The sequence below is a fragment of the Microchirus variegatus genome (genome assembly GCF_963457635.1).
Source record: "Microchirus variegatus genome assembly, chromosome: 5".
Taxonomy (NCBI): domain Eukaryota; kingdom Metazoa; phylum Chordata; class Actinopteri; order Pleuronectiformes; family Soleidae; genus Microchirus; species Microchirus variegatus.
The window spans coordinates 25,242,471-25,270,375 of NC_139806.1; the positions used below are offsets into that span (position 1 = coordinate 25,242,471).

At 40.6% G+C, this 27,905-nt stretch overlaps 1 protein-coding gene across 1 annotated transcript; it reads right to left on the minus strand.

The window, feature by feature from the left end:
- Window positions 1–5,405: 5,405 nt before the first annotated feature.
- On the minus strand, window positions 5,406–26,972 carry postna (periostin, osteoblast specific factor a; the record flags this gene model as incomplete). The annotated part of the gene is made up of 23 exons (XM_083890426.1): window positions 5,406–5,976; window positions 8,107–8,136; window positions 8,217–8,303; window positions 8,550–8,594; window positions 11,212–11,247; window positions 11,342–11,803; window positions 13,068–13,103; window positions 13,183–13,228; window positions 13,317–13,384; window positions 13,472–13,574; window positions 14,193–14,323; window positions 14,510–14,640; window positions 15,235–15,371; window positions 15,711–15,859; window positions 16,054–16,188; window positions 16,279–16,491; window positions 17,420–17,561; window positions 17,685–17,831; window positions 17,920–18,084; window positions 18,181–18,338; window positions 18,479–18,543; window positions 25,645–25,743; window positions 26,854–26,972. 23 exons carry the CDS (start codon window positions 26,970–26,972, stop codon window positions 5,924–5,926), a joined length of 2,757 nt encoding a protein of 918 aa, XP_083746552.1. The 3' UTR covers window positions 5,406–5,923.
- Window positions 26,973–27,905: the final 933 nt, after the last annotated feature.

The window sequence follows — 27,905 nt, forward strand, 5'->3', positions numbered from 1 at the left end:
TTTTTTGTTTGTTGAGTACCCTGATGAGGGTGAATGTGGTCAGAGTCAGGTTACAGCAGGAAAACAGGAAACACAGAAAACCAAGATTAGATTTCAGGTCAAGGAAAAAAACCAACTGGTTTATATTCACTCTCACACACACACAGTACTGTACAAAGGTCTCAGGCACCACCAGCTTTTGTTGCTTTTATGTCTGTCAAATTTAGCATGGAATGATATGATTGCAATCTTGTTTTCAGCAAACTGTCAATGGGTTTGTAAAGCTCAAGCATGTCTTGCATTAACCTGGGGTAATAGACCTTCACTCGAGGTTTTGGAGAGCCACAGTCACGCTATTGTTTAAGTAAGTCAAGCTTGACACTTTCACCTGTAGAAACTGTTTCTTTTCCCCCCTGAAAAACATGTTATTTTAAAACCGCGTGTACACGTTTCCCATATATTCTGGATGTGTTCCAAGACAGTGAGTGAGAAGCGTATGGTGTGGCGGGGTGGAGATGGACGAGCAGACTATATGTGGGAGACTTAATTGCAGTAAAGGAGATGCACCTGGTGGAGACCTCCTGTCTCTGGCACACCTGCAAACCATCACATGTGTGTTTGCAATGGGAACATTGTTGAAGGCTGTCCTTTTGGTGGATTCTTCTTCTTTTTTTTGGTAAATATACACTATTTGCTGATCTACTTAATGTTTTTACTTTGATTCTCCTCCTGCTTTTTTTTTTCCATTTCTATGTTTAACCCTAGATCACCATTGCCGGTTTTTTTGTTCCCAAATTCCTAATTTTCCAGTTATTTTGGAGCATTTTTATATGGTCCCCTCATGATGCTTTTCTTGCATTTTGTTAGACATGACACAGTTTAAAATAAAAGAACACTACTTAAATTTGTCATGTATTGTCATGTTTTGGTATATTTTGATGACAAGTACTTTTTATTGGGTGTATTTATTATCTCGGGTAAAAATCACCCGACGTTAGTGATGGTGTTTTGAATTTGAGCGATAGTGTTCTAGGGTTAAACATACAGTAAACACAGAGGGTTTAAGAATGTGCAATATAGATTATCGTATATCCTTTTCCTTTTCAGCACAACCTAGGCAATCTGATGAAACAAATGATTTATTTTGACCAATTGTATAAACACACCTGAGCGAAAAGTACTTAAAATGTTTAAAATCTGATTCACTTTCATGAACACAAAGGAAACAAAAAAGGGTCTATTTTGTGACTTTGCACAATGATTGCTAGTTTGTATCACTACTAAAATGTGATATAAAATGAATGATAACTTTAAGATGGAAAAACCCCCACATTTTTTAATATACTCAAGCCTGAATTTGTGACCTATAAACACATTCCTCTGGGATGTCCATACAAGGAGTTGTGTATTATTACCATGGGTGCACCTGTGGCATAGATCTGTGCCGTGCTGGTTAAGTCTAATAAGAATAAAATGTTCTGTCTCTGAATTATCTGAATTGTTTTGAATCGACAGAAACACTCTTGTACAGTGCAACGGAATATGGTTCCCGGAGGACCAGGGTTGGGGAACACTGGCCTAGCCCCTTACCCTAACGTTACCCATCACAACTAAATGCCAAACCCTTACCCTAACCTTAACTCAATCCTATCCCAAGTCTTAACCTCCAGAAAGCCCTTTTAGGGGGTGACAGAATGTGAAGACCACGCAAAAATGTCCTCACTTTCCCAAAATGTCCATGGGGCTGTTCATAATATCTTCCAATAAACAAAGAAAAGTATACTTAAAACAATTAAAGCTAATCTACAAAGACACTAACCACTGGATATTCATAAACAATGTCATGGCTGATTTTTTGTATTCCATTTTATTTGATTTGTTTCACTTGTTGTCCCCCTTTAGTAACTGAATAAGTAAGTCGAGTGAGTTCATACTTGGCCAGCCGTAATTTCTGGAACGAGATGCACATGAGCTAAATCGTATCAATGACTTTGTGAGATTCATCCATCACTTTTATTTATGCAGTTGCCAGAGTGAGAGCACAAAAGCTCCTTTGTCATAATAAACATCGACGAACAACATTTGATTTCAGCACAAGTTAGTTTAATCATAAATATTGTGCTGTTTCTGTTACACACCAGATCCTAGGGTGTTAAAGTGTTGAGCAAAATTGCCGCACAGTGTGTGGGTCCCAAGTTTGAAATCCAGCTCAACATACCAGCGGCACTTCTGCCAACTCTCCCCTCGACATGTGACACATCTGTCCTGTTTCACACTGGGCAATGACTCATGACATCAAATGGATGGAATGACAGGCAGATGTTTCTCTGGAAACATGGAATAAGTGAATACAACTGCATGTTGCTTTGTCTTTGTGACCAACATTAATAAAATTCTTCTTTGTTTTCAATCTGTACCGCTCATCGTTGACACATCATGGTGAGCATTTTACACAAACAAGGCTCTGAGCAGTTGCCAGGCAGCCAGTGAAGACACCACAAACATTTTTGCACCACATAAATCAGCATGGAAAGAAAGTTCTTTTTACATTCATGTGTTAAAGGAGACATATTATGAAAAATCTACTTTTTAATCATTTTAATAATTATATTTGGGACTCTGGAGGCCCTATGAGTAGGCAAAGTGTGAAAAAAGATCACTCACTCATGTTTTTGTGGTCCGCCTCAGTCTAAGTGCAGGAGGTAAAACACGCAATGTTGACTTGCGCACTGATTGCTACGTCAATGACGACATTCCTGGAATTGTGTCTTGCGGAGCTCTGCTTTGTCCCTAAAGAAGGCGGCGAGGGAAATAGTATCTGGAAGACCGGAAGTGCTCTATGTCGGTTACGGAGAGCCCTCTTCATCGCCAGAGAGCCTGTCGGAGAGCCTCTCCGTTGCCTCTTGCTGCATTAGTATCCGTATCACCATGGAGACAAGGCAATGGCTGCGATTGGTCGCCGCTGTCGGTCTCCCGTCCTTATGCCTCACATAAGGCATCACACCTGGCCATAAGCACAATAGAGTGAGCTCATTTGTAGTTGAAGTAGTCACTCCCGGCATTTTTGTATCAAAAGAATCTGTGTTTCAACAGCAGTCTTTCTCTCTCGGGCACGATTGCTCACTGTAGCCGAAAGCACAACAACCAATGACGTTACCGACCATTTGCGCCATGGGACTAGGCCAGTCTTGTGTAGCGACCTATACTGACGGGCGGGAAATTGCATTGCGTATACGGCACCACGACGGAGAACTATCAGGGCTCGAGGGGTCTCCGTGGTTATGCAGTTGTGGAAGTGTAATGCAAGCTTTAGAACTTTATTTCAGGGTTAGAATTAGGGTTAGGTAAGGGTTAAGGTGATGGTTGAGGTGAAGCTGGTATACTTCCGCGCTCAGCAGACCCAACGTGTGTGCATGCTGCAATTTGCACCTGTAGCCCAGATTTTGGAACCTTGCGTAAACAACTGCACCGCTCACCAAGCAGAAAACAGAAGAAATAGTATCCAAGGATAGTAATCCAAGCCTTGCACAAGACTTGGCGACCCTCGAACAGGCTGGCACTCAGACTCCCCTGCCTGATGAACCTTCAGCTGATGAGCTGATCGAACCAGACTTGTTCGATGGAGCTATATAGTATATAATGCATCCTATTCCCTGCATCCAGACTTGTACCACTTCATCAGGACCATTAGTCCTCCATGGAGACCAAAACCTTGTCCTCATGAGGAAGGACTTAATTTCTGAGGAAGTGGTTAAGTTTAAGGCAAAGATTTGAATCTTGGTTTGGTTGAGGATCATCATCACTTGGTTGTCCATTTTGATTGGGTCCGCCATTGCAAGTCAGTTGGAATCCTCGGGCTTCAGATTCTTCATCCATCCATCGATTAATCCTTTATCTACCACTTTATCCTCCACCGGAGGGTCACAGGGGTGCTGTGGCACATCTCAGCTCACAGAGGGTGATAGGTGGACTACACCCCGGAGAGTTTGCCAGTCCAGCGGACCACAGGGCCACAATCATTCAAACAAAACAATCATTCACTCTCAGATTCACACCTACGGTCAATTTAGAGTGACCAATTTACCTAATCCCCAAATCTGCATGTGTTTGGACTGTGGGAGGAAACTGGAGAACCCGGAGAAAACCCATGCACACACGGGGAGAACATACAAACACCATTCAGAAAGGCCCTTGTTCCAACCGGGGCTCGAACCCGGGTCTTCTTGCGCGCTAACCACTACGTGTTGCCAGTATCTTCATGGCGTTTCTAATGCCTTCTCATCAAGTCTCATCTTGTTTGCGACATGCGCTACAAAATCTGGGCTCCTTTGCTCCACATGGCCGTGCCATCTGAGTCCTCTACCATGTGCCTTCTCTGCGACTCTTCTGATCCTAAGCTGTACCCTGACATTGTTGTTTCTAACCTTGTCCAGTTGTGTTAGTCCTAGCGAACCTGGCTGGCAACAATGCAATGCCGTATGATCTACCTTTGCGGATATCCTTCGGTCCCAGAGCACCCATTAATGCCTTCCGCTTCTGCCATCCTGAATTGATCCAGGTCTGCACATTTCCACAGCATCCACCTTCAGCCTGAATCTCAGAACCTAAATACTTGAATTTCCGAAGGTCCAGAAATGCAACGGTTAAGGATAGGGTTAGTTATTAAGTGGTTACGGTAAGGGTTTAGGATAATGCTTGGTTTAAGCTCTCCAAATCAATGGCGGTTACTGCACTTTGCTAAAAGGAACAGTAGCATGAACCTGTGTGTTTGTGAAGTTAAGAAAAAGGCTCCTACATGACCACAACTTGTAAGATTTTACGATCATGACCTCTTTTCGTCACCATGTTATCTGCACTCTGTGACGTCAAGCCCGCGGTCCTCCTCGTTCAAACCCTAACTCCCCTCTGCTGCTGTTGCTGCTGCTCTGGATCATATTAATCATGTTGTGAAATAACTACGACACACACCAAGAATTTAACAATTTCGAGCTCAGTCTCGGTTGCATCTCCCTCGCTTCTCAGGAGGGGAATAAAGTGCATTGCATTTGTGTTATATTTATGTTTTAACTAAAACAGTATGAAGCATCTTCATGACATTTTTGTTGTTATAGGCTCCTGTCTCATTTCAGTTCGGCGACCATATCAGTGTCAAAACAAATTAGAGTCAATATCTATATCTACATATACCAGGTATATGTTTATACCTCTGAAAGAAGTGATATACTAATTTAATTTCTCCTTTCATTTGTATTAGCTCATCTCCATGGAGTTAATGATTCCTATTCAGGTTATAAACAGCATTCTCCCGATCAAAAGCATGTGATCGTCATCATATAAATTGAAGAAAAAAAAACATTGCACATTGTGTAAAAATGAATTTCTTTTTTAATAACCATGTGATAATTTACAGAATTGTGGTACAGCATCGAATGGTTGCAAAATGTTGTCTGACACTGTTTCATTTGTAGGATTCTTTTCAAATACATCCACTGTACGGGATGTGAGCACCATTTAAAAAAGCATACAAAAATATTCCAAAGCCATGTTAGCAAAGTGACATTATTATCATTATCATTATTATTATTTTTTAAAGCAAACATTATAAAAAGAAATCTTTACGGTAGAATATATCTCACCTTACACAACATCTAATCCATGGCAAGTCCATATTTCCCATGCACACTTACACCCCATTACTTACATGAATTGTATACTTGTATCATTGCCTTGCTATTACACATCATGCCTATCACATACAGTTTAGTCCACAGATAGTAGTAAACAATCTTTGCTGTTTTGGACAAATCTAAATTGATCTGATTGTTCCCTGTAGGTCCACAAATTATTTTTTTTTCCGACCCGCCAGCGCTCAACCAGGAGCGTTTCAGATGCATTCAGTCTCTGTGGTGAGCTTGATGGTGTTTTCTCTCACTCTCTGCCACATTCACTGCCTTGGCTTGTGGCGGCGCCTGACCAATCTTCTTCTCCTCATTCCAGCTGTAAACAGGGAGACAGAGTCAATCTTACTCAAGTGTTTGGTCTCATGTGATGGATTTTTACAATTTTCCCTGAAGCATAAATATTGTGTTTTTCAAACTGTGTCAAGGCGACGAGTCACATTGTTCAAATCTGATTCAAATCTAATTCACAACAGATGGTTCACATTCATCACTACAAGTGTCTAACGGTGCATCTGAACGCAACTGCCCTCCCACATGGCACTCAGCAAACGTCAAGTTTGTGAGACCACTTTGTATTAAAGAGCGAGATAACAGTGTGTAACATAATCTAATATAAAATGCTGGATGACACAATGAAGTGACACAAATCTGATTGAAAAATCAAAATTGTATTTATTCAGTAGTAAACTCGAATCAACTGATATTGCTTGAGCTAAGTTGGAGAGGTTTTACCTCTTATTCTGACTGACTGGTGGGGGAAAAAAATCAAGGTATTTAGGCCTTGTCCACACAGAAACAGACATTTCCCCATATGAGGTTTTTCTTTTTTGTTCTTAACAGGTTTTCTGTAAACCAGTGTTTCCCCAACCCTGGTCCTCAGGGAACACTGTCCTGCATGCTTTAGATGTTGCCACACATTGGAAGATATTTTGGGAAAGTGAGGACATTTTTGGGTCTTCACATTCTGTCACCCCTTCAAATGGCTTTTTGGGGGTTAAGACTTGGGTTAGAATTGGGTTAAGGTTAGGGTAAGGGTTTGGCATTTAGTTGTTATGGGTAACAGGGTAAGGGGCTTGGGCAGTGTTTCCTCAGGAAGGGTTAGGGTTGGGTTATGATTAGGGTTAGCCCTGCATGTCACACCTGATTCAGATGAACAACTGGTTATCAGGCTTCTGCAGAGCTTGATGATGAGCTGACCATTTGAATCAGGTGTATTGGAGCAGGACAACATCTAAAACATGCAGGGTAGTGTTCCCTGAGGACCATGGTTGGGAAACACTGCTGTAAACACAGCATTGTTTCAAAAAAAAAAAAAAAGAAGTATTTTCCTCCTTACAACACCCCTCAAAACAACTCTGAATGCTGTAGTAAACAATTCCACAGAGAATAAGACTTGGAGAATGTGGTCAAAACACCAAAACAAAAAGACATCAATGACATCATAAATCTCCCAAAGTTGCATATTGGTTGTACTTTGAAATGCTGGTGTGGCATTTTAAGGTTGCTTTCACTCTGGGACTCGGTCTAAAAATGAAATTGCATTTCAGGGCTCCCCAAAACCTGGTTCCATGTGGATAAAAATGACAGGTTGCAGGTCATAAAACCCCTGACCTGAGAGACACTGTCTGCTATAGCCTCTTGGATGAGGGTTGAAATGTCCTCAACTTAACTCAAACAAGTCCTACAACAAACTACTGAAGACGACCATGACCTGGATGACCGAGTACATTTGCAGGGTTACTGAAATGGAAATGTCACCTTATTGCCGGAAACTGGTCTAAAAGGACCACCAGAGAAACTCAATCAAGACGACACTACACAACTCTCCTAGTCTAGAGTGCACACTAACCAACTGGTTTCCAATTTCATTTACAAGGACTGCAAGACCGGGGATCACACATTTAACGACTGCACCCAATGAAGGATCACGGATTACTTGATTTGAAGCCAACTGAACGCTACCAACTCCCGCCAGAGTGTCTACGAGAGCGACAGTTTAAAGGGTAAACCGACATTACCATTGTTGCTTGGATATGATAAAGAACAGAGAAATGTGTTCTCTCTCTCAAGTGCTGAGAGAATACAGTCATTATTCTATCACAGCCCTCATTTGGGAGTTCTTGGAGCTTGTTCTTGACACATCATCTGGCCAGAAATGTTAAGTAGCCGTGGTTAATTTAGAAACCTTGTCATTAAGGTCTTCCCAGGAGTCCTGCACTTGATTTTCTCGTATGTAAGTATGAAATGTCCTGGCCAGAAATAACTTTTTCGTCTTGTTCTTGCCAAAGAAAATAATACATTTCTCTGTTCTTGCGAAGTATGTACAGGCCTTAAGCATCAAAACTCAAGATCTGTTGAGATTGTGCGTTGCGGGCTATTGTAAAAACACGCAGGTCCAAACAGGTGAAAGGGCTGAGAAGGCAGTTTGACAGTGTCATTGACTTACTGTTTGGTCTCTTGGGAGCTGAACGTCCCTCTGTGAAATAAGGAGAAATCATGGTCAATCACTGCATCCGTCCAGAAGAGCATAAACTCTAATAACGGATTAGTATTTACCTTTAATGAGTTTGGCGATTCTTTCTGTTTCGTCGTCGATCAGACCGGGGCTGCTGTGGATGGTGGTGATTTTCGAGAAGTCTGGGCCTGAGCGTTTGAAATAAAACCGTTAGCTCAAAAGATACAGAACTATTTGACCGTCACGCACAAAATCAGGTATGTATGGTGTTACAGTTTCAAAATGCTCCACAGTCTCTTTCCCAACCTTGAAGTAACCACTTATCTGTGAAGTGATGATGATTCTGATTATTTCAAGGAGGAAAGGGCAAAAACTTAAAAGTAGCAACCCGTTGATGTAAGTGTTCATGGAGTGTTCATGTAGGAGGAGCCTACCCTCAATGAGAAGTGGCTCGTTCTCCGCGGTGATTCTGGATCCACCTTCACACCGGCAGCGGAGAAGGGCGTTGAAAGTCAATTAACGACTTCGCAAACTGCACTGACTGACAGACGGACAGACTGACACACACACCACAAAAACACCTCCTACGCTCGCGCGCACGTGTGCAGTGTTTGTGAACCCACGCAGATATGATGTCACGGGTCACTTTTAGGGACGTCACCTGGACTTATAATCCTTAAGCCCGTTGCTAAACCTAACCTTGACTTGCTGTAAAACCTAAGGCCTTTGGACACCAGACACAGACTCTATGAGTGATTGCAGATTTTACTTTTTCAGAACATTAATTTTGAGTTTTTTTTCTTCCTTGTTTTTCCCAAGTTCCCTGTTGTATTTAGTAGCCCCTAGTCTAGTTTTACTTCCTACAGCATGTTTGCACTGTTTTCCCTCCATCGTGATCGTCTGCCTCTGCCCTGATTGGCTCCACCTGGGACCTGTTAGTTTCAGCTGTGTGCAATTATCCCAGCCACCCTCCTCATGTATTTAGTCTCTGCTCTGCACTCTCTCAGATGGCTCATCTAGTCAGTTGAACTGCGTTGCGCTGCTCTGTTCCCTGCTCCTTGGTTTTTCTGTCTTTTGCCTCAAACCCTACCCTCCTGTATTTGTTTGTTGTTGTTTTTCGAGTTAAAATTTACATACTTTTTTCATTAGAAATGGCATTTGTGTCCTGCACTATCACACTAAACGCTCTTCCTCAGTCTTGGCTGTACTCAAATATTTCTTTAATTTAAATGAATATATAAAAGCCAATTTGTGTGACTATGCATCTGACAGGAAGGGGAAAGAAAAGATACATTTACATATACTTACATATACTTTTCACTAACCAAACAAAAGGAGTTTATTTTTGCATTTCATGAGATATCATTATAATTTGGAAGGGGAAAAAACCCAAAGACAAATATTGCTCTAAATGATGGACTCTTATTAATTAAAAAATTTAAATTGATGTAAAATCTATATTTTACATACATTCTTACATGTTTCATTGTTACACAACTCTCTTAAATCATACTTTCCTTCCCTTAATTTTGAAAAGAAACCAGAATAAAACTGGAAAGGCTTTTATTCTTGGCTCAAAATGATACTTTTTTTTGTCAATATACAATGGTTGACGCTGCAGAACCTCATTGGGACACTGATTCCACCTGTTTCTTGGTCCTTATGTGTACAAATTCAGTCTGTGTTGATGTGCAAAGGCCTTAACCCAAGCCAGTTAGCCAAAATTCAACCTTACTTTGGCATTTTTCCTCACTTGTGCAAGCTGTCCCCATTTAAGGGGTCTTTTTTTTGTTTACCTCCGTCCCTAAAGGTGGCCTAAGACACACACAAACACACACTCACACATGTGTGAGGGGGGCATACAGCTCACAGACAGAGCAGAGAGCAGATCCTTAGCCGGTTACAGTAACAAAGCGGCAAGACACCAGAGATGCGGTTGTAGCTATGCGCTCACTGTCCCTGCAACCACACAAGCCAGTTGCATTTTGGCGATGTTCACCTCACAGATACAAAAGAGCTTTGGCGAACAAGAGTATGAGTCATCTGAGAGACAATAACACTGACAAAGAGGTGGAAACAGATGGTTAAAGTGATGACATGGACAGACATCCAAATCATGGTGCACCATCGGCAACTTTTACAGAAACTTGGCTTTGTCTCTGTGTCGCTTTGTGTGTGTGTGTGTGTTTCTAACCACATGACAAACCGTACAATTCAACCTCCTTCCTCTTAAACATAAGAGTGAGCTTGTGATGTTTGGAATGGTATCTGGCCAAAGCTTGAAAGTGTGCCTCTGTGCCACAGAGTTTGCCGTGTAAAACGCTGCCAAGCGATCATTATCACAGTAAGTCATTACGGATAAGTGACATTGCTGCTGCAGCTATGAAACATTAATTCCCCATGGTTTTCTGGCCCAAGCCAATTTACTTCAAAATATAGGCAACACATATAATGTCAGTGTTAAGAAGGAAGAAACTAAAATGTAATAAACGTAATCAGCGTGACCTCATATTTGGTGGTTTAAAATATTGGCAGTTACACTAGTGGGTATGGCCTCTTTCCACAGCAGCCATTTTGACGTGTTAAAGCAGGGAAAGCACACGTTACTGATCTCATTCATGATGACTGTTCATTCATGTGAATCAGGACGGTGTGACAGTGAACCAACATGCACCGGAAGCTAAATGGAACTCGGCCATAATAATTGCAAATAATCAAAATTTGATTATTTACGCCTGTGGGGACCTGTCAAAATGGCTGCCGTGTAAAGGGCCCACCAGATTTGATTACACTGGTCTTTTCTGTTCAGTTAAATACGACAATGCTCATCATTTTGAGCAACACAAGTTCATATAAAACCATGGTTCCACATTGTGCAAGAGAGAATGACCTATGTGTATTCATAGTATGAACTAAAAACTGTGATATCAGAGTTCTCTCCAGGCTAAAATGGTGCACACCATGAAAACGATGCGTCTGTTTTAATGAATGATTACTGAGGCGATGTAATGATAATGACGTTATAGATGAAGATGCTCGGTTAACTGCGGTCAGTGACGCATTTGTCGAGAGAGCTGTTCGCGGACAAACTCTTACCTGTAATTCTCTTTCCTTCGGCATCAAACTCTACACCTGCATTAAAATAAAATGCATGAAATCATCAAAAACATACAAAAGAAACTTTTATATAGTGTAAATATATTAAAATATGAAAACATGACGTTACCCTCAATAACTCTTGTATACTTGGTAACGGTAGGCTCCCCAGTCTCGATGACCCTGGTAACCTTGGTGACCACCGGCTCGCCCTCGACAACCACCTGAGTGATGGTCGGTTCTGTCTCGATGACTCTTGTTACTTTGGTGATCACAGGCTCGCCCTCGATGACTCTGGTTACATGGGTGATCACAGGCTCGCCCTCGATGACTCTGGTCACTTTGGTGATCACAGGCTCGCCCTCGATGACTCTGGTTACATGGGTGATCACAGGCTCGCCCTCGATGACTCTGGTCACTTTGGTGATCACAGGCTCGCCCTCGATGACTCTGGTTACATGGGTGATCACAGGCTCGCCCTCGATGACTCTGGTTACTTTGGTGACCACAGGCTCGGCCTCGATGACTCTGGTCACTTTGGTGACGGTTGGTTCTCCTTCAAAAACTTTGATGACCTTTGTCACTTCAGGGACTGTAGAGAGGGAGGAAGAGGAGGGAGAGTGTAACCCAAGAATCAGTCTGCTGGAACTTTTTATGAGAACTTGAAGAACAAATCGAGGCTTATGTGTGTGGGATATTAAATTGCTCCAGTGAAGAAAAGGAGGCTGCTTTTAAACTCCATGGTCCAGTGAGCTGCTCTCCTCTGTGGACACATTTCATTTTCTCCTCTCTGCTGATTTTCGAAGCATCACATTTCACCTTCATACTTTACACATCGTTTATGAGTTTCAGTGTTAAAGCATTACACGGACTCAGGTTTGTGACATGCAGAAACAGCCAGGAACATTCTTTTACTTGTTTGCTCCTGAATGAGCCTTTGTGAAGACGTTTTGCAAGCAATAAATAGTTGCTAAACATATAGTATAGTTTAATCTATCCATATTTAACACACTATAATATAAGGACACAAACTTGTTCAAGTCATTATAACAAACTGTTGCTGCTTCAGGTCAAAACATCTCGATCAGACTGATAAGCACCAACAGCTTAATTAGCAGTGTTTGGTCAATTTATGTTTAAAAATGTTGAATGGGCGATGAACCATTCCAGGCATTATCTCACTTTGAGATAATATAGTATGTTTACATTGTGTCCGTATGTGTAAAAGAGTCAATTGCATACCATGACCTTGCAACCACATATATCAGAAGGTATCACAGATACCAAAGATAGTATTTGCATGCAGGGGATCTGCTAATGAGCCAAACCTTTAGAATAAATGAAACTGTAAACAAATAGTAAGGTATATGAGGAAAATATAGAAAAATAGCTCTGTACATGCTGGATGACCTTTGAATAATCAAACTGTACGTGTCCTATGTTGCATAATACATTGAGGCTAGTTTCCATCCGTGTGGAAATGCATTCAAAAATGCCAAACAGGAGAAACGGTGTCCAAGAGTTCTGCACAGTCTTGGACCCTGTTCTGCCTCGACAGCCTAATTACCTCATCTCGAAAAGATCAGATTAAATACGCCAAGAGGTTCAAGCCGGAGAGAGACTAAATACACATTAGAGGAACAAAGAAAGAGTGGCCGTGTAAGACGCCAGCATGGAGAAATAATAATAGTTATGTACTCAGGTAGCTGCAGATTGGATTTCGTTATCCTACTTATCGGCGGATTTTTAAACAAAGGACATCTGTTCTTTTCCAGACCAGCCACATTTTTATTATTATTATAATAAACACTACTAATGATAAATCTATTCAAAAGTTTTGAAAAGAGTGATCTTACCTGTTTCGAAATAATGCGTAGTTGTGATGGTCCTCTCTGTGAAGCAACAACATTAGGTTTTCATTTACTGCAGAGACAGAAATAATCGAGTGATGGCGACACGAAGGAAACTTACTGAGGAAGGTAAGAGGGATCTCGGAGTATGAATATCCAGAAACGTACTAAAGGACGACAAAATGGAAGGTGTAAGGGAAACGTTGACACAAGAAAATTTGAGCTCACACACAAAGGTGTTTTCTCTTGCCTTACCTTTATCTGGATGTACCTAATCAGCTTCTTCAGAAGGACCAGGAGGTCCTGACGGCCCACGGGAAGGTCTGTGAGGAAAACAGGAAATCAGAAAGTAAGCAAACGTACTGCAGTCGAGCACAGACTCATCACTGCAACGCTCATTGTTCTCATACCTGCAGGATAGAGAACGTTCTTCACGATGTGGATCACGCCGTTTGTTGCCATCAGGTCACTGTTGGGAACGTCCACGGAGTTGACATGGATAGAGTTGTTCACCTGAGGAAAAAACAAACAACCACATCAACTTCTGTCTTAAAAAAACAGTTTACTGAAGTGTTTTTTGTCTTTTTTCCCCCACACACTAAGACATCTGAATAAGCACTTTTTCAGAAGGGTTCCACATGCGGGACGTGATATAAATCCCAGGCAGTGTGCTCCATTGTTGGAAGTGAGAACTGGGGGCGTTCCGTTTTTTTTTGATTTCCTGCGATTTAATTATCTCCACAGTTGAGCACATGGGTGGACAAGCTCCCCTCTGCTTCCTCTGACTCCCTTTCACTCACCCAACTGAACCACATTTCCTTTAGCCTGAATCTGTTTTGTTAGACTAAAAACACATTTCCATTTCACTGGAAATAATGGAATGATTCATTGTCCCGTCCTTCTTACTGACTCTAGGCTTGAATTACATGAGTGTATTATCCCAAACACGTTTTCCTATGTCCTTTAGGCCTAAACTGTGACTTTGGCTAATATAATAGGAAATACGAATGAGGGCAAAAGTGAAGGAATGGGTGAAATTAGAAGAAAACTGCTATGAATACTGAAGAAAATTAAGAGGTGTTGACAGAAATGTATTACCTTTCCATATAATACAAGGCTGTTTGTACTTACAGACATAACTTGCAGGTTGTTGCCCTGGAGGGTTTTGAGCAGGTTGGTGACTCCTCCCTCCAAACCTCCATTGATGAAGACGCCATTACTGAAGTGGTAAAGCAGGATGGTTCTCAGGGCGTTTAGATCTTCTGTCAATGTCAACGAAAAGAGAACGATATTTACTGCCTGTGCAAATGATGGCCTGTCCAGCCTATTGCAACAGGAACTCAATTCACCACTTTGGAGGGGCTACTCCTGATACTGTGATAATGTGTACCTAATAAAGTGGCATATAAGAGTCATAACATAGAAAATGTATGACATTGTGCACTTACTTTTGAGCAGAGTCAAGTCCTCTCGACTGAGGCCAGCAAAGGCATCGTCAGTTGGTGCAAATATGGTGTAGGAGCCTTCCTGCTTCAGCAGGTCAGTCAGACCCGCGACCTCCATCAGTGTCAGGAAAATCCTACATATTTATTCAAATACAATAGAAAATGAGGAGAGAAGACAGACATCGTGATTTGTGAAACCTTATCTTGTTTTGTAACTATGTGGCCAACTATGTGTTTTTAACAACAGTTCTCTGTTGTCAATGTCCTCACCATGAACTCTGCACCTTTCCCAATTTTTAAAAAAGAGAATAACTACAATAACAGGACTGTTGTTGAGAATAAATTATACTTTAAGTCACATTTGGATACAAACCAGGTCATGTGTTGCTCATTTATCAACAGGGGGATTTGTGGATTTGGCAGTGGGACATGGTGAAGTTGTGTATGTTGGGATTTGTGTGAGACATGTGGGCTTCTGTGGTCACTTGTTCACACATCTGCTTCCTCAGTTATGCACCAAGAGCTTCTCTCCCGGAGGCAGTATTTGTCACAGAGCTATAAAATGTGAAATCTATATGGTGAAGCACTTCCACCAACATTTGGTAATTTTGCTGGGGAGAAGGAACTGTTTTCTCTATTTCCTTATGTTACTTCGGCAAACTCTTGGCATCACTCCAGGAACCTTATGTCTGTTAGATTAATAATATGAAAAACGTTGTAGCTCTTACTTGAAACGTCCGTCAGCAATCAGGAGCTCATACATCGATTTCTCAGCTGGTTTGATGAGGGAACTCATGAGATGGAGGGCTCCATTGCTTCCCTCCTTACTGCCGCGCATCATACAAGCATTTTCTATGCACACAGCCTAACAAAAGAGAAACATAAAGAGTGGAGAGTTTCTAATAAGTTTTTAAAGTAAGAGGGAGCTTTGCATGAATTACACTAGACACTACAATACATTTGCTTCAGGATCCAAACCCATCTGATTCTAATATTTGAACCACTTAAGCAGAATCATACTTCACCTGCCAAAAGCTGAACTAATTTGCTAGTTTTTGTTCAGAGCAACAACCAAATCATGTAAGGTCTTGATACAGCGCCTAGCTTTTCAAATCTACAGCATGGAAGCCAACTCTTTATTTCTCTATCCTGGTCTTTATTCACTTGGTTTGACATTGACGCAACAAACGCTCAAAGTTCTCACAGTGCGGTAAATGAAGACTCTGAGCAGTTTGCCGGTCAGTGTTTCCAGCATCTGTCCATTGTAGAGCTCGCTCAGTGTAACTTTGAGCTTCAGGAAGTGGTTTTCCAAAAGGATCCTCAGCAGGTTCTGATCCGTCGACATCACCTCAGCTGACAAACACAGAAGTTACAGATGTAGAGTGACAGGTTATCATCTTACTCATGGTCAGAACTCAAACAAACAAAGACAAAAATAAACTAGTAGTCCTATCAGTGTGTGGTGAATGATGTCTTTTGGATTTTCTGGAAAATCTTAGACAAATAGAAAGGCGCTCTTTTAAAACTCTTTTTGGAAATCAACTCACTGGTGAAGGCGCTGTTGTGAGGAGCGAGAATCGTGTAGTCCGTCTTTGGACGCATGGCGGCGGCTAAGCCCAGTTCAGACACCATGTCGGTGAAAGTGCTCTGGGACTCTCCCATCATCTCAATCACCTCCTTGGCTGTGTAAAAAAAAATCACATAAACGTGACTTAAACAGGACAAAACAATGACATAGTGAGGACTTAATAAAATCCTGATTGTGTTCATACCTGAGTCGGGGAGGAGCACCTGGTCAATGAGGTGGATGACGCCATTGGTGGTGACGATGTCCTTCTTCAGCACCATCTTGATGCCGTTGACTGTCAGGCTGTCACCATCGCAGCCGATCGCTATGGTGCTGCCCTCTGCGGTCTCGTACACTGACCCTGACATGATCGCCTCAGAACACTGAACACTGTTCAGCAGGTGGTAGTTCACCAGGGCTGATGGAGAACAAGCGGTAGAGGGTTTGCCAATAAACCTGATGAAATTACACTCAAATTTCTGTTTTGTAACTACACAGGCATGTCAAAGTGGAAACCCACTAAAATTCCAATTTAAAGCCATTATTGTCCACAGTGCAGTCCGAATTACATTCTCTTGTAGAAATAAGACACTGGGTTCTACATTATCTTTACTGTGGTGGCTGGTATAAGATGGGTCGTCAGTAAATCTTGTTTGTCAAGTGTCTGAGAATGTATCCGGGGTTATATCGCGCTCCCAGAGGAAGCCGCTCACTGAGGATGCAGCTAACTGACTGTGGATGTGTGTGTGTGTGTTTAGAGACATTCCTGGACAGTGATTCAGCAAATAAGCAGATAAGCTGCTACTGTGGAGACATGAGGTTCCTGCATTCACTGCATGGTATGAGGACTTAGTGAGATGGTGTCTTTTATCCCTTGAAATATGGCAGATATGTAGTGTGAAAGTATCAGTTGGATTTAATTTAACTTTAGGTCAAAATGGTGAACTATAAAATCTACAGTAAATAATGAGAATGCAGTATCAGGGGAAGTATACACGATGGTGCAGTTATGCACCATAATACTGTATACTTACTACAGTAAGGAGCTCTGCCACATTATCCTGAATCATTAAACTCACATACATCATCCTGTCAATTCTAAAACCTCTACAAACGTATGTGCCAATCCATCTATCATGTTACAAAAGCCAAAACTTGTAGGATTCCTATGTTCTTTAGCAGTTAATCCAACAGCTGTTGAGATGTTTCCAAATTGCTGCGATAAACGTCCAACCCTTGAAGAGTCGGCAACTGCTTGTGCACACAAGTCATCCAAAGAACACATACACACATATGTTAAATGTCATTATTATCATGTGTTGTACAATATACACAATATACAGTACCTGCAATAACAGCCTTATCGCCCATGATACGCTCCAGGTAGCCGGGGCTCAATTTGGCAAAGGCGTCGTCGGTGGGGGCAAACAGAGTGTACTGTCCAGGCTTGTCCAACTTGTCCATCATACCAGAAGTCAACGCTGCAGCCTGGGAAACAAGACAGGACAGTGGTGCTCACATTAATGTGGTTTTTATTCATAACATTTAGCTTGATCCTTTATTTTCTTAAATTCCGTTTGACAAACGTAACATTGTGCGTTTTAAACATACACTGAAGGAGGAGAGATCATCGTCGACGTCCAGGACTTCTTTGATTGTGTTGCTCACAGAGGTGATGACTCGATCAACCACATGCACCACGCCGTTTGTGGCCACCTGGTTACCGTGGATGATTCTGGCACAGTTTACTGTCACAATCTTTAACAAAGAATAAGAAGAATATAACCTTTTTTTCCCACATTTAATTCCATCATAGGTAGTATTTTCAGACTTTGGATTCACTGACCCCATTTGAGTAGTGGTTTATGTAGAGGCCCAGGTCATTGTACATGGATTTGACATGCATACCATCCTTCATGTCTTTGGTTAGAAGACGGTTGTTCACCATGTGGAAGTGGAGGGCATTGTACAGCTCGATATTCACATTGCTCTCCAGCGCTGAGCGCATACTCTGGGAAAAATCAGAGCATTAGTTTAAAAAAAAAAAAAAAAAGCCTGTATCGTTGTATATGTTTCCCTCCTGGAAGTAAACATCGCCTCTACTCACGGAATCAAGCTGATCCCAGGCTTCATTGCTGGGGGCGAACATGGTGAAGGAGCCTTTTCCTTCAATTTCCTCTCTCAGCTTGGACATGTCGGCATACTGCTGTGTGGTTGTAGCCTTGATGAGCCCCAGTGTGCCATAGACATGGTCAATGGGAGCCACTATGGGAGGGAGACAGTTCAAGCTCAGTCAATATTACCAATGAGCTGAAACTTTGAATTGACTTTGAAGCCCACACAGCTAACCCTAACCCTAACCCCTAACCCTAACCCTAGTTGAGAGTGTGGTTTGAGGTACGCACCTGCAGGACATCCTCTCATACCCTCCAGCTTCATGTAGCCAGGGCAGCACTCGTACAGATTCATTCTGCCAAAATAAAGAACATGAACACACCGTGAGTGATTCAGTGAAATAGCTGGTCATGAAAGACATGAATTACCTTCATCCCAGCAAGGAAATCCCTCAGGTCCACAAAGCAGAACTGACAAATGAGAGGAACAAGACGAATGTGTGGATCTGTGCAGGGAGAGGATGACGTTGTGTTTGGACTGAGAGCAGTGAAGACGTGAAATGAAACAGATTCTTATTCTAAAAATTACAAAACCATAATTGGGCAAAGTGCATTTGAAAGCGTAGGGCAGAAGACGTTATGGTGTGAGGACATCCAAAAAAAGCAAGGTAGTTGAGGGAGGATGGAAAAAATAAGATAAGATAAACATCATAATGAATGAAAGCACAAGCCTCATCAGGTTGACAGAAGAAGAAAGGTTTCAAGAACAGATTTATTTGTTCATGAGATTTATGAGCTCAGCGATGCAATGCAGTGTGTGTGTTGTCGGATGCAGCATTTGTATTAAACTTGGCTGACAGACGTTTCATTTCAAAGTAGGCCTGGATGTTTTCATTCATTACACATGCTGTCAAAATCCCCCAATTTTCCAAGCTGTATGAATAAACTATGACAGGATCAGGAAGCGTAACCTTTGGTCCAGCAGCTCCAAATAAATACCTTACTTTGCAATTAATGTTCAGTAAAATATGAACAAATATACTTTGATGTAAACTCACAGTGCAGATGAGGAATGGCCGCTTGTGTATTTTATACTCACAAGAGAAGCAGACAGGCGTGTCTGTGTGATTTAATCTCATTTCCATGGAGCTCTTGATGTACAATTGCCTTCTTGTGGCCATTTAAAACATTTCAGGGGGTTGGGTGGCGAGCGGAAGAGACAGTTTATGGAAATTATGTTGGAGATAGTAATAGAAACACTAAGGCAGGAAGCCGAGAGGAACACGCTCACAGAAGCGGAGCTGCACGAGCAGACCCTCCTCAGTTTGTGTTATAAATAACACAATAAAGTATGGAGGCCTATAATTAAATAGTCCATATGAATTCCACTTACAACTTCTCAGTACTCTATAAACAAATGTCTGTTACATGTAAACCGCTGTCGAATGAGTTCACACGTGTGTGTTAGATTAAGCACTGCAAATTAATTTGACTTCGACAGTAAATAGTCTCTCTGCTGCGGCCAACTCGGAAGTAAAAATATATTGAATAGCCACCAGGAGGCGACCCTGCTGGAAAAGAACTCGGTTTAAATTAAGATGTACTAGTGCAGTGCCTGTAGGAAGTATGTATTCCAATAGTGGGAGCTGAAGAAGATTTGTCAGTTATGATAATGCATGATAAGGAACGTTAATGCTAACATAATACAGTGTGACTGTATTACCAGTGGCATGGCTGACAGTCACAACAGCTAACTATGCTAATGGTAATCAAAAATACCTAATGAGGTTGCACAGTGTTTGTATTATGTTAGCCTTACACTAATGCTAATTGGTGCCTCGCTAGTTTACATTTGGAAACAGGTTCGCCAAGTTAGCTGAAAATAGTAACATGCTAATGCTAATTTACTCCTTATGCTAGTTTACTAACCCTAACCCCAAAAATATTGATAATCAGGGATGCACACCATCGGGCCATGCTCAACCTATATCCAAAGTCCTAGGGCGCTCTGGCTAACAGCCAGCAAGATATGCCCGTCACAGACAGACAGACAGACACACGGACACCACTTGCTTAATAGATAGATGTGAAAATTTGCCGATTTCTCACTGATAAATTAAAGCTATTGTGCAACACATGACCAGTTGCAGGTGAGGCTGACAAATAGAGAATCTTAAAGCTTCAAAACAGGAGTTCATTTAGTTTTTATATCACTTTTATATAACTTCGCAGCCCATGGCCAAGAGGACAGGAATTGGGCTCGGAACCAGCTTGTGTGTGTGTTTACTACTGGTGTATTAAAAGGATGGCGTCAATGCAGAGGTCAAATGAATAATAATAATAATAATACTAATAATAATGCATTATATTTGAAGGCGCCTTTCAAGACACTCAAGGTCGCCAAATTCACAATCACTTATTGGTGTGTGTGCAAAAATGACTACGCCCATGAAAAGATTCAAAGACACTTTGACCTTGACAAAGCCTGTTTTCAGTTGAAAGACTGTTGGCTAAAACCAAACAGAGGCAGAATAATAACATCACCAACGTCAAATATAATATTACAAAATGCCAGTCACTGCAACTTTTAATAGAGGATTAAATTATGGTTTACAATAAAATCCTTTTTGTAAAACTACAAGCAGACTTTTGTTTCGGAGTTACTCCAAAGTTTACCGCACATCTTCCAAATATAAATACAGTAGTGAGTCAACACAGGACGCTCAACAATGATTCACCAGAGTATGAGCCACAAATTCACTCAATGCTGGAATACATTTTATTGGTTTTCAACCAAAAACACTTCATAGATTCCAGTTGGATCATTCAGTGGGTTTGTTAAAGAGGTTTCGCTCACAGCTTATTCCACTTTTCACTGCATATGGGGTCATTTACATGTTTTCTCTTCCTCTGCAACATACATATCCAAAACAAATAGCCACTTCAGAGATGAACAGTAGTGGTATGTTCTTCAAGAGTGGATCACTCCTTTCATAGCCCACTTCAAACATCACTTCACTTTCTCCCGTCAACTCCCTGAAATGACTCACGAGTAATATGGACCCGCTCTAATCCACTTAAATCAGTGTTTGAAAATGTTCCGCGTGATAATAAATGATGTGAATTTTTCTATTTTAGCAGCTGCGTTGCTTACAGAACAATCGTGATGTGTTTTGACACTAATTGGTATCGTGTAACGCACATGAAGAATCCACGCAGAGCTGGACGTCTAGGGGGGGATGAAGTCATTGCACTCCCAGCTGCGCTCTGACAGGATAATGGATGCAGTTTAAACCAAAAACAGAAACAAGGCAATGCACAGGCGTCTGACAGTGTCACTGCATTTAGCAAACGCAGTGGGGGCTAAAAGATGAGCAGATGTGCAGACGTGAGTGCACAAACACACACATACTGTACACACAGAAACAGCGGCATCTGGTGCAAACATCAGTCCTTTTTTTTCTATTCTGTGATCAACAGTTAAATATATCTCTTTCTTTCGTTCCTATAAAGTGTATTTTTCACCTCCTGATGCCAAAACTGAGTGGTTTGTTGTCACAAATTGACCAGTGTCATGTCAGGTTGTGCAACCAGAAGTCCACAGAGATCACCTGCAACCAGGAAGTGTTGAATAAAGTAGCTAAAAGGGATACTTTAGTAAAAGTACAAGTATCTTACTGGAAAATGACTTTGGTAGAAGTTGAAGTAATTTTTTTTTTAACTCTTCTACTTTTATTTGGTATTCATGAGTTCGAGGAACAGTACTGGAGTAAAAGTAAAAGTTGCTAGAAATACAAATAACAAAGTAAAGTACAGAAACGTGCATTTTGTACTTAAGTACAGTACATTACAACACTGCAAGCAGGCACCTATTGGACAAAACAGTCTGTTTCCTCTAAATGGCAACGTTATTTTGTAAAAATTGACCTCCTATTTTATTGAAGAGGACCTGAAAGTACATATAGACCATAAACTCATGAGGAAAATGTTTTTTCTGATGTTAGAAATCAAATGACGGAGGTAGCAACTCCATCTTACTTCCAAGGCTTCTTTCTGCAAACCAGAAGACTATGTAAATGTATTTTATAGGGCTTATGCTGCAGGATTAAATGAAGCTATAAAAATGAACTTAAATAAATAGAGATACTCTAATGTGCAGAGTGTAAAGAGACGTGCGGATTACACAAGAACAATGACCAGACGAACAACTCAACTATGGTGCAGCCTTTCCACGTCTCGTCTATTCGTCTTCTCCTTGTTATTATAATAACCACACATAAGCGTTTAGCCTCTGCTCCCTTCATATTGTGTCCGTCACCTCGTGCAAATCAAAACACCGCGGAAGATTGTTTCCACCTGCATCTCCAGCAGCTCACGTCAAAACATCGTTGTGGGAGTTGAGGCGTTAAGAAATGGTTTCACTTAAACTCCGCGGTGGATAATTAGCGGAACAAAGCGCACTGTTGCTTTTTTTTTTTTTGGACCTTCGGAAACAGGACTGCAGGTATTTCTTCAAATGCTGCACACAGACTCACTCGAACGCCCTTTCCTAATCACTCAACAACTCTAAATCCAAGTCAGAATCACAGCTGGGTGGATTTCCTCCACTGCTGCCAAACAATGTCTCACTGTGACCATAGAGGGAAGCAAGTGTTCTCATAGCTGGGTGTCTGTTTCGTCCATTTTTGGTGATTATGTGTGGTCCGTGCATCGTGGAGATGAATTGAGAATGTCCCGTTTTCGTTACATTCAGGTTTTTAAGGCTGAACATTCCCATTTTAACATGTTTTAGTATTTATTTCTCCCTCTAAAAAGTAGTATAACCCTGACTACTGTGATAACCTATTATTTAAAACAAGCGTTTTTTTATTTTACTTTAAAGTCCGTCTCATAGACTCTTTTGACTTTGAGTCCATTATGAGGCCAACCAGGAAATTACGTTATATTGAGTAGCCACAAGAGGGCGACTCCTCTGATGACAAAAAGAACTCCATTTGAATGGAATTCTATGGTAAAACCTGATTTATAACGCCCCTAAACATTTTACTGAGGGGCTAAAGTTTTCCATCACAACTTTCAAGTCTTCTTTTGTGTCAATTATGTTCCTTTTTTAGGGAGAAACAGACAATAAAATACATCACATACTGTAAGAGTGGACACCAGTGTGATTGACACTTGGTATCGTCCAATATTGACAAGGAGCGGACTAAATTGCAATTTTGGAAGTTTCAGAATCACACCATATACACTACCGTTCAAAAGTTTGGGGTCACTTAAAAATGTCCTTATTTTTGAAGTAAAAGCACTCTTTTTTTTCAATGAATATAACATTAAATCAGAAATACAATCTATACATTGTTAATGTATAGAATGACTATTCTAGTCTGGTTTTTAATGGAATATGTACATAGGTGTGTAGAGGCCCATTTCCACTGTTCTAATGGTACATTGTGTTTGCTAATCGTGTTAGAAGGCTATTGGATGATTAGAAAACCCTTGAAAACCCTTGTGCAATGATGTTAGCACAGCTGACAGCTGGTTCTTTGACGAAAGCAAAAATATTTTTTTTATTATTATTATTATTTCTAATCTTGTCAATGTCTTGACTATATTTTCTATTAATTTTACAACTCTTTTGATGAATAAAAGTGTGACTTTTAATGGAAAACACTAAAGAATTGTATAGGTGACCCCAAACGTTTGAATGGTAATGTGAATTTCTGTCAAATAAAAAAATAATCTCAGAAAAATAAATCTCATCTTACAATAGCAAAGACTTATTTCAAATGTTTGGAGCCTTCATCCTTGAGCTGACTGCATGACACAAAGCAACTGTGTGTGTTCTCGTGTGCGAGTGTCTGTGGAATATTGAGCGTAAGTGGGGGGAGGAGGGGAAAAAAAGGTGATTCTTTCCGACCTCTCTGCACACTACACACCTACAAGGTAGGGCGGCACCAGCCGAGCCTTACACTCCATCAACACAACAGCAGCAGCTGTATTCCACAAACTCCACACTGACGTCATCTGCACATCACGGACTTACTGTCATTTTACATCTGATGCAAATCTTCCATCACACCAACAATGGAACAAAAAAGCCTCCCTTTTAAGCCTATTAAAGTGGTTGAATTGTCACATACAGCACAGTACAATAATAGAGAAGTAAAGTTCAAAAGTAAAGTTAAAGTGTGAAAAAATGACAAAAAATGTAATTTAATAGAAAATTGAATGAACTGTTTCCAAATCATCACGATCACTGAATTCATATTTGATGTATGTTTTTATTTGTCTTTTTATATATATATATATATTAAGGAATATTGAAATGCAAGGAATTAGTATTATTTTTTCCACCAAATGAATCGCATTTGGCCTGAACAGATGTTTGCGACCACATTAATCCTGGTGAAAATCTGCGTATTTACAAGGTTCGGTGGAAAATTGGGAGGGGCTAAAGCGTGACGCAAAAAAAAGTGCTAGTTTATCTTGTATTTGTATTTTACGTCTATTTATTTGTTAGTCTGTTGGTGTTAAACAAATATTTTACCATTTGGGACACTATTCTACTCTATTCTATTATATAATTAGATTTTATTTATTTATTTAAAAAGGAAGTAGTGTTTTTTTTTTAAAAGCATAGAGACTGACTTTTTTTCCCTGAGCACCTGAAATCTGCCGGAGAGGATGTGAGGCATCAATCACTGCTGAGCGCGGTTTACAATATCATACATACAATACAATAGAGAATGAACTTAGCCGGAGGCAACGCAAAGCAAGCCCATACATAGGTTTATTTTAAAGGGAGGAGGGGGTTGATGTATCCACGGAAGCAGATATAAATGATGATGGAGATTTTAAACTAAAATGCAGCACAAAGTTGAGTCCTCTACAAAATTATAAATTAAAAAGAGATTAAATTAATCAAAACTGGGCTTCAACCGAGATTGAAAGATGTCTCTGAGAGCAACACGAGACGTGATGGGACACGCTGAGGGGGGAGGGGGGGAAGTTGAGGAGGTGAGTGAAAACTGAGCTTCTGATGTTTATCTGGCTTCTTTGGAATGGTCTGACCCACAGTCTGCAAAACCTATGTCCTACAATAACTATGCATAACAGGTCATTTAATATTAGGGAATGAATAATATCATCGTATCCCTGTAGTAGCAACATGTCTCTTTGGGACATAAAACCAATCAATCTTCCACTCCACAAAAGCAGTTGCTTTCAGCTAATTACCGAAGATTCAAATGGAAACTGGAAAATCTGAGAATCTTCTCAAACTTGATAATTGATCCACAAAAAAACCCACATGTGAAGGTTTCCTCCAGTAACTTTTTTACCAAGCTGGAAACTACTTCATGTTGTTGCTGTCGCTGCAATTTAATGTGTTACCGCAACTGTGTGGGGGGGCTGTGTGGAAGCTGGGAGTGACATAAATGACGGGAAAATAGACTTACGCCTTCCTGCCACAGATGGAGCCTTTGTACCAGTTCCTACATGTGCTGAAGTATTTCTTCTTGGTCCCCAGGACCTGCTGCAGAGCGCACACGTTGGGTCTGTGAAGATTTGGGAGGAGGGGGGGGGGGGGGGATTGGGGGATGGTGATGAAGGAGATACATGAAGAAAGAAAGGACAAAGAGGGGAAGTGGGTGAGAGAGAAAGACAGGTAAGAAGAGCGGGGGATTAGTTGTTGAGTGAGGGTATGAGAGAGGGAGGGAGGGGGTGCATGCAGGGAAAGACAAATCTGTCATTTATACATGTCACTGCTTATGTACACAATCACTTTGTTTGGAGAAGCAAACAAAAATGATTCCATCAAATAGGATTTTTCTTTCCTCCCTTTTTTAATACACAATAAAAATGGAACAAGCAATAATCACCAACACAAGACTCAACTGTTAACGGTTATATTAACCCTCAATAAAGTTTCTCTCCAGCTTCAATAAACTCTCCTTATATTATCTCCATTCTTTTAAAACGTTTCACATTACAACCAGTGAAAATTCTGTTCTTTTTAAAAATAATATAGATTTAAATACTGTTAAAACCCTTTCAGATTATCAGTTGGCAAACTACACTTTCTATGACGCCTAATTCCAAAGTCAAAATTATCTTCCTTTTAAAATGATTTTCAATGCAGAATAATAAATAAATATTAAAGAGCAACAGCATCTTTAATTCACTGATGAAGTGAATAGTGCTAGTGCTGAAAAATAAAAATAAAAAACACTTTTCTTTGTTTTCTTAATTTCTTTATTTATTAATTTCAAATTAAGAAAAAAAAAGAAGACAATATTCAAGTTTTGGTTTGAATGAATATGTTCACCAAGGCCATTGCAGACTGAGCTATTTCTAAAATCACAATGTAGTGTTTTAAAAAAAGCAGATTAAATTATTATGTAATTTTGTATCTTTAAAGGTGCAAACTATTTGAAAGATTATATGATTTTAGCTTTTAGACTTGGGTCAATTGTTTCTATCACACCAAAAACAAAGTCGTCAAGTTTTTAATGTCACCCCATCCAAAAGAGTCTAAAACCAGGCCTGGATTAATTCAGTGCCTCAAAACATCTTTCTTTTTCTCTTTTTTTTTTTAAACTACACTGTCATCTGTCTTTTTCCTCCCTCACACACTTTCATTCTTTCATCCCCACTTTCTCACTCACCCTTCCTTCCTGGCGCGTATGCGACTGTGGCTCACTATCTTGTCGTACGCTGATGAATCCACACTCCCGAGGCAGCAGAGTGCCACCAGCACTGAGGTCACGATGAGCAGCTGATGCATCCTGGACGGTTATGATCCTCTTTGCTGCACAAACACTCACACATACATATGTGTATATATATATATGTAGAAATTTCCCCAAAAATACACCAGGACAAATGGCAGTGCACATGAAAAAGAGAGGCTTTTATACCTACAAGTCTCCCACACACACCCACTCCCTCACTGTCTTTTCCATACCATTATGTCTTGGTCTCACTCACTCACGCCCTTCTCTGAATCCTCCCTCTAACCCCTCCCTCACTCCCATTCTCACACACGACTTTCTTTACCACCATCACATCCCAGAGCACCGAGGACACCCTTGTAAATCTGCACTGAGTCATGGCAGCTTGTCTTGTGACTGTGGATTGTCCTGTGCAATATACACACTATTTCATAGGAATATTCAGACCAAAGACAACAATACGACATGGTCCTTGATGATGAAATAAATGACAAGTTGAATATTCCACATCAGTCTTGTCATGCAACACGATTTTTCCAGGGAGGAACCACTGTTTAAATTCATATATGTGTATAAGCAGCAGCATATATATACCAGGCAACTGAGTCCTGGGATGCTGAAAACATTAGAGGAAAGTGTTGTACCACATCCATAAAAAAATCCTCAAAGACAGCAGAGTTGGATCACTGCAATAAAATGTGCTCAAAATGTGTGTAGAAGAGGGATCAATAGGAATCCATAGGTGTAGTGATCACTTGATATCAGGTCTACGGATTCTTTATTTTTTCTCGCCCTTTTTTGACTAGATATTCAAACCATTCAACTTCAACACATTCAGCTCAATAAAAACATTATCGGAGGTATTCAGTTTTCCGAAATATTGAATATTATTCAAATTATTCAACATTTTCCACTAATTTTTTTCCCCCATTGGAATGAATGAATAAAAGTTTTTCAAACTTTCACACATGTTCATGCATGTAAAT